The 6,412-nt window shown below is 56.8% G+C and overlaps 2 protein-coding genes across 2 annotated transcripts in view; one reads left to right on the forward strand and one right to left on the reverse strand.

Annotated features, from left to right (window-relative positions):
- The window catches only part of NGA_0421900 (cytokine-induced anti-apoptosis inhibitor fe-s biogenesis), a gene marked incomplete at its 3' end in the record, with an annotated part of 1,315 nt that extends 146 nt beyond the window's left edge, over nucleotides 1-1,169 (reverse strand). Inside the window, exons 1-2 of the mRNA XM_005854854.1 lie at nucleotides 973-1,169; nucleotides 22-686 (exon numbers count right to left, since the gene is read on the reverse strand). Of these exons, the coding sequence (XP_005854916.1) occupies nucleotides 22-686; nucleotides 973-1,113 (806 nt within the window). The 5' untranslated portion in view covers nucleotides 1,114-1,169. The remainder of the gene's footprint in view (nucleotides 1-21; nucleotides 687-972) is intronic.
- A 4,580-nt stretch (nucleotides 1,170-5,749) lies between these two features.
- MYB (myb proto-oncogene protein) lies at nucleotides 5,750-6,244 on the forward strand (the record flags this gene model as incomplete). Its single annotated transcript, XM_005854852.1, has 1 exon — nucleotides 5,750-6,244. A coding segment is annotated over one exon (495 nt), but the record flags the coding sequence as incomplete, so codon positions are not given.
- Between the last annotated feature and the right edge of the window lie 168 nt (nucleotides 6,245-6,412).

Below are 6,412 nucleotides of genomic sequence, written 5' to 3' on the forward strand. Positions count from 1 at the left end.
AGGAAGGGGCAGCCCCCGCACCGGAAGGCGTCGCCCTTGTAGCAGTTCCCGCAAGAGGACACCGAGGCCTCGAGCTCCTCCTCGCTCATCACGGGCAGGGCCACCCCGCCCCGCCCCTCCTCCTGCTCGGCGCGTCCACAGCTGCAGTTCTTGCACGCGCGTTTTTTCGTCTCGCATCCCTGCCCCTGCTCCCGCTCCGCCCTCTTCGCCGCCAGACCCGCCATCACCTCGGCGTCCTCAAGCAGCGAGTCGGGGTCAATCAGCTCTCCCTCCGCCCCTCCCTCTTCCCCTCCCTCCCCGTCCACGTCTGTCAGCCTCCACGTTGCCGCTGACTGCCCCGTGGAAGAGGAGGAGGAGGAGCTAGCGGGGCGGGGGAGGGAGACAGGGAGGGACACCGAGGCCGCCGCCCCGACCTCCCACTGCGGCTTGTGGGCGATAAGGCTCGCGCTACTCGAGGCGGAGGCCGGTAACACCTCAACGTCCACAAAACCAGCCAGTAGGAGCTGCATTTTCATGCCTGCGCACGTCTCTTCTTTTCCTCCCTTCGCCTCCCCGTCACCGGCGTCGCTACTGCAGAGCTTGACAACCAGCTCTCCCTCTGGGGCCAGAGCCTCGAAACAAGCCTTCAGGGCTGCCTCGGTCCCAGGAGAGGCGGCATCTGCCACGGTGGAAAGAAACACGATGACCTGTACGTTATACAGGAGGCAGCGTGAGACATGAGGATAGGGCGAACGTCCTAAATTAAGCGGGTACTACAATCAAACGAAATACCAAATTGAAGTCTTCGTACGTCCATTAAAAATCGTGCCATGCATTTTCAGCGGATTGCTCGTCAGCCCTCTTATTTTCGAATGACATTGACAAATATGACCTTTTATTTTCATCACCCGGACCTGTTGCAAGCGGTGTCGCCTACCATGTGGCAGAAAAAGGATACTTCTAAAAGGAGTCACCTCCTCATCCCGCGCGTACCTTCTTGACCAGTTCAGTGGTATTGGGCGTAAAAGATATCAACGACTGAACATGGCTATAACTATTTATTTCCTTGGATAGGTCGGACGCTTTGGTTTCGAGGGCGCTGTGGTCGTAAAGGATGATGGTGCTGCCGCTCATGCTCGAGACGTCCGTCGTTTCGCTTGCCCTGTCTGTCGCCACTGAAAAGCGTCTATGTGACGTGAACGAATCATAAAGAGCAAACTTTAGACGGCACTTTGCTAAAAAGAAGTGTGATGCAAGACCTTCAACGCCTCTAAAGGCAACAGTACGCTTTCTGCGCCCGGCAGGGACCAGCCCTGTCGCGCGGCGCCCGTGATGTTTCTCGTCCCTGAGCCGTTACTCACAGCTCACCGTGATGTTTCTCGTCCCTCAGCCATCACAATATTACCCCCCGTAATGTTTCTCGTCCCTCAGCCGGCACTTTTTTAATCCCCGTGACGTTTCTCGTCTCTCAGCCGTCACTATGTCAGTCCCCCCTTGCGTGATGTTTCTCGTTAAACTTTACCCTGCTAGGGATGACCAATGGGGGTCACCCATCAGTGGTAAGCTTCTGTTTATGAATGACGCTTGAGCTGGAGAGGGTGACCCAACACAAATATGTGGGCCCTTTGTGGCGAAAACAAGGCGATTTCAGGCCTGGGAACGCGGCAAAGGGGAGAAAAAGGGGGAAAGAAAGGAAAATAAGAGGGGGAAGAAAAGGAGACAGAATGAGGAAGAGGGTCGTCGCTCTCGATCGCTCATTTTGTGCCCTCGCCTGCTTGCTTCGCCGTCATTTGGAAGTGCGCTTTTCTGATTATTGATCTGATTGAAGCCATGCAATTCATTCAAGCAACGATTTTATTTTCTATCCGGTTTTTCCAAAAACCACACAAGCAGCCGGCCATGACTTCATGTTGGGACCAGGACGAGGCGTCGGTCGCGGTCGTCACCTGCAATCGTCACGCGCGACGATGATGCTGCGGCGGCAGAGGAAGAGGACATATTCGAAATGGACGAGGCCGCCGCAAATGGCAGCACCAGCAAGAAGAGCGGGAGGTCGGAAGGGACAAAGTTCGAGCTCTGCGGGAGAACCGGGGGCTCCAGGTCTTGGAGCGAAGATCGTCCGCCTCACCTCCGCTTATATCTCTGTGAACCAACGGTGCGTTCTGTGTGAAACTGTGTGGGTTCGATGGATTGGATCATTCGTAAAAAGACCTCGAAAGAACAAAGACCTATCTTAACAACAAATTACACACATACATACAGACATGAATCATCACACAGGCCCCTGGAAAAAGCACTTCAAGAATGCTATTCGAGGAGCTGTCGAGTGGAAAGATGGTCTGTCTCTGTGTGGACACGCCGGGGAAGGAGATACAAAGCCTTGCCCAAAAAATACGAAACGGCAAAAAGCGAGAGATCGACAACACTCAGCCGGGTACACGGTGCCTGAGCGCCGACGGCTGGACAGCTAGGTGAGCGGGTAGGATGGTGTACATACAGAAGGTGTTATTGCCGCTCGGCATGAGAAGCCATACATCTTTAACATTTCCACCCTCACCTCCACAACCCATCAGGAAGTAGCTGCAGCGGATGGGCATGATTCTGCGATATCTCGACAAAGACACGTTAGAGCGACGGAGAGTTGTGCTCGCCTGCAAATTCTGGGAAAAGGCGCTAGATGTGGAGGGGACGGCTGTCATGGTGAAAGAGGTTCTGGCAGACTGGGGCATCGAGGTGACGCAGATCGACATGGAGTGCACAGACAACGCCTCCGTCATGATCTCCTGCATCGATAACCACTTCAAGGGATGGAAACGGCTCGCCTGCAACCCCCACACGCAGCAGCTCTCGGTCAACGACGTGCTGGTGGGCTCCTACACGAAGGAGTGCGTGCCAGTGGAGAGTGGCGCCCAGACCGAGTCATTTAAACGCCAGGTCTGGGCGGGGAAAGGGCCTGAGGAGGTAGCGCTGCTCTTCCGCCGCGTCCGCTACTAGTGAACTACCACGCCAACAGACCGAACAGCAAGCTGTTCCTGCACTGCTGCAACAAGGCGGTTAGGACCGGGGCCGAAGAGACGCGCTGGACTGAGCTGTATCTATGGGCGAGCGCGTGCACGAGCAGCGGGTGTATCTGGTACAGTTTCGAGATGCGCACCTGAGCGTAAAGCAGTGCTGCCTGACGCCGCAGGAGCACCAGCTGCAGGTGCAGCTGCTGGCGGTGCTGGAGCCCTTCAAGGAGGCCATGGACGTATTCCAGACTACGCACTCGGTCGTCATCTCCAAGCCTTACCCCATCCTTCTCCAAGTTTACAGCGACCTGACCAGCGACGCGGCAATACTCGTCATCCCCGGGGCCAAGGAGGGCATCGCAGCATCAGAGCTCCTGCCGCTGGTAAATGAGCAGCGGATGCGCCTCGCCACCAGCCTCCAGGCGCGGTGGCTCGGCGTGAACAAGGGTGAGGCTGTCGAGGACTTTACTATCTACGGCTCCGCTGCCTACTTAGACCCGCGGAACATTGCGGTGCAGCTTCTCTTCCACCTACGGCTAGAGGACGGCACCATCTTATTACACCACATGCACCAGGCAGTGAATCGCCTGGTGAGAGGGCGCATGGAGGACGTCATCGCCTTCCTGGAGCGCGAGGCCGCTCGCACCCCCACGGCCCCGTGGACGACGCGAGCTTTAATACACTACCGCAAGGAGAGGGCAGCGGTGGCGCAGCATCACAAGCAGGAGGAGAAGCACCACACGCAGGGGCAGGAGGGTGTCGATGGCGTGTCACCTCCCACGAAGCGTTTGAAGAGCTGGTGGGCCTCCTTGCAGGCGGAGCTCCTCCGTGAATGCGGTAGGGCCGTGGGGGTCGGCGAAGGTGGCGGCGTGGGCGAGGGCCGGCCCAAGCAGTACATCACTGAGATAGTGGCGACGCAGCTCTTCAAGGAAGACTTGGTCGCGTATGGCCAATTCTGGAAGCCGGAGTGTATCGCCGTGCACGGGCTGCCGATGGAGAAGGAGGAGTGCCCTCTCGTGTCGTTTTGGGGGTTGATGAAAAACAGAGAGAGCATGCCTGTCTTATGCTTCCTCGCCCACGTGATACTATCCCTGCAACCCTCCTCCGCCGATACCGAGCACCTCTTTTCCGACAGCAGTTTGACTTTGAGTGAGCGCCGCCAGTCCTTGGATGCGCAGCGACTGGATGATTTGGTGGTTGTGAAGGAGAACTGGGACTACTTCCACCTCAAGTTCACCAAAGAGAAGGAGGAGAATAAGAGGAAGATGAGGGTAGACCACAACAAAAACATTGGAAAGGGGATGAAAAAAGCGCTCGCGGTCATGAATCAGCAGAAGGTGTTGCTTCAGAAGAAAATTTACGACTGTTGACATTAAAGAGACAGAAGAGCAGAGCGAAAGACTTTGTTTACGTAACTTATATAAACTTTATTCATATATTGCCCAGATGCCCGATTTGTGTGTCGGAAAAAGCTTTTTCATACTCTAAAATGTTCACCTGAGGCTACGCCCTTCCTTCGAACCCCCTCACTTTGGTGCCGCGCTTGGGTGCGGCGAAAGTTTTACGCCGCAGGGGTCCGACAGGCCGAGTCTCATGCATGAGTCATTACTGTTCATCGATTTCTTGGCCGCCATTCATAAATAACCAAATATTAGTGAGGGTGACGGCCCTGAGTTCATCGTCTACGCAGCCGTTACGCTATGACTCCCTTGATGTTTCTCGTCCCACAGCCGTTACGGTAACGGCCGTCTCTCGTTACCCCGCCGGGAGAGCCCTAGGGCTTTCGCAACCAGGAAGCGTTTAAAAACTGGAAGATCGCTTCACGTTCAAGCTATTGTCCAAATGTATCGGCACATACTTTAGAAGTCTCTTGTCTTTTTTTCGTTGGCACTTGGCACTTTGCGTTCCTCTCGTTTCTATTCATTGAAGACTTCTAATTGAGACCACTTGGCATATCTCCTCCCATTCCCGAACCGGCGCGCCGCTTCGCCGTCATGCTCGCACTTGTATTTGTCTACGGGTGAAAGATCGCCTTTCTCGCCGCACATGTCCACACAGCCCAAACAAAATCTATGATCTCTAACAGATCGATCAACGCACTTTCCATTCGCTTTCCGTCCTACATAAACAGGTCTACTTTGAATAGCCGTTGGTTTCTTTCTTTTCTCGTTGCGCAAAGAACACTCCTTGGCGACTTTCCATTCTTTCACTACACCATGATCTCGTCCCTATACCTACCTGGAGGGCGAAAGGACGACGAGGTCGCTGGGGCTTACGATGTTAATTTGGGCGGCATTCCAGGGGCCGGCGACCCCCTCCAAACCCACTATTCTACATTCCATCACCACATGCCGCGAGACGCCTACACTCAACCTCAATACACCTCGCACCCCTTTGAGGTGGACGGAGGATTCTGCGTGGCGATGGACAAGGACGTGAGCGGTACCAAGGAGGAGGACACCTACATGTACTCGACGACAGGGCAGCGTTCTTTTCAGCCAGACTTCGCCGCCGCGCCCGCGTCCTCCACATTTCCTTGCTCCCTCTCCTTCTCCACACAGACGGTGCCGCAATCGGCCTCCCACCCGTCTCCCATGGACCTTTCTGGTGAGCAGCAACAATCGCGGCGGCAGGGCGGACGGAGCGACGGGGGCCGACCGTCCCCGCTGGGTCTCCCGGACACGGATGAAGACACCGATACAGCCGCTGGGAGCGTGGAAGGGCCCATCCTGGAGGTGTTAGGCAAGTCGATTCCCATTCCTAAAAACTACACAGCCCCCAAGAAGCCCCGGAAACAGCCGGTGGCGTCAGTCAAGTGGACCGCCGAGGAGGACGAGCGCCTGCGTGAGGTGGTCGCTGCACAAGGGGCCAAAAACTGGCGTCGCGTGGCGGAGATACTGGACTGCCCTGGCCGCACGGACGTTTCGTGCCAACACCGGTGGAATAAAGTGCTGCGGCCGGGCCTGAAGCGTGGCGCGTGGACGGAGGAGGAGGACGCGGTGGTGAAGAAGATGGTGATGGCGACGGGTCTGGAGGAGATCCGGTGGTCGGTCGTGGCGGACGCCTGCCCCGGGCGCATGGGGAAGCAGTGCCGCGAGCGCTGGTTCAACCACTTGGACCCGGACATCAACCGGGCGGAGTGGAGTCCCGAGGAGGACAGGATTCTCTACGAGACGCACCTGGTCTTCGGAAACCGGTGGACCGAGATCGCCAAATTCGTCCCAGGGCGGACGGAGAATGCGGTCAAGAACCGGTGAGGGAGGAAGGGAGCGAGGGAGCGAGGGAGGAAAAGGCGTGGTCTTGGGCCCTGTCTGAGCGCTCCTTCCTGCGTCGTTCCTGTGGTGCGGCAGGGCTTCGGCGCCGTCGATCCACTCGCGCAACGCTCTCACACTTCTCCCTCCCTCCTCCCCTCCCTCCTCCCCGCC

Source organism: Nannochloropsis gaditana (assembly GCF_000240725.1).
Source record: "Nannochloropsis gaditana CCMP526 unplaced genomic scaffold scaffold366, whole genome shotgun sequence".
In the NCBI taxonomy this organism is placed as follows: Eukaryota; class Eustigmatophyceae; order Eustigmatales; family Monodopsidaceae; genus Microchloropsis; species Microchloropsis gaditana.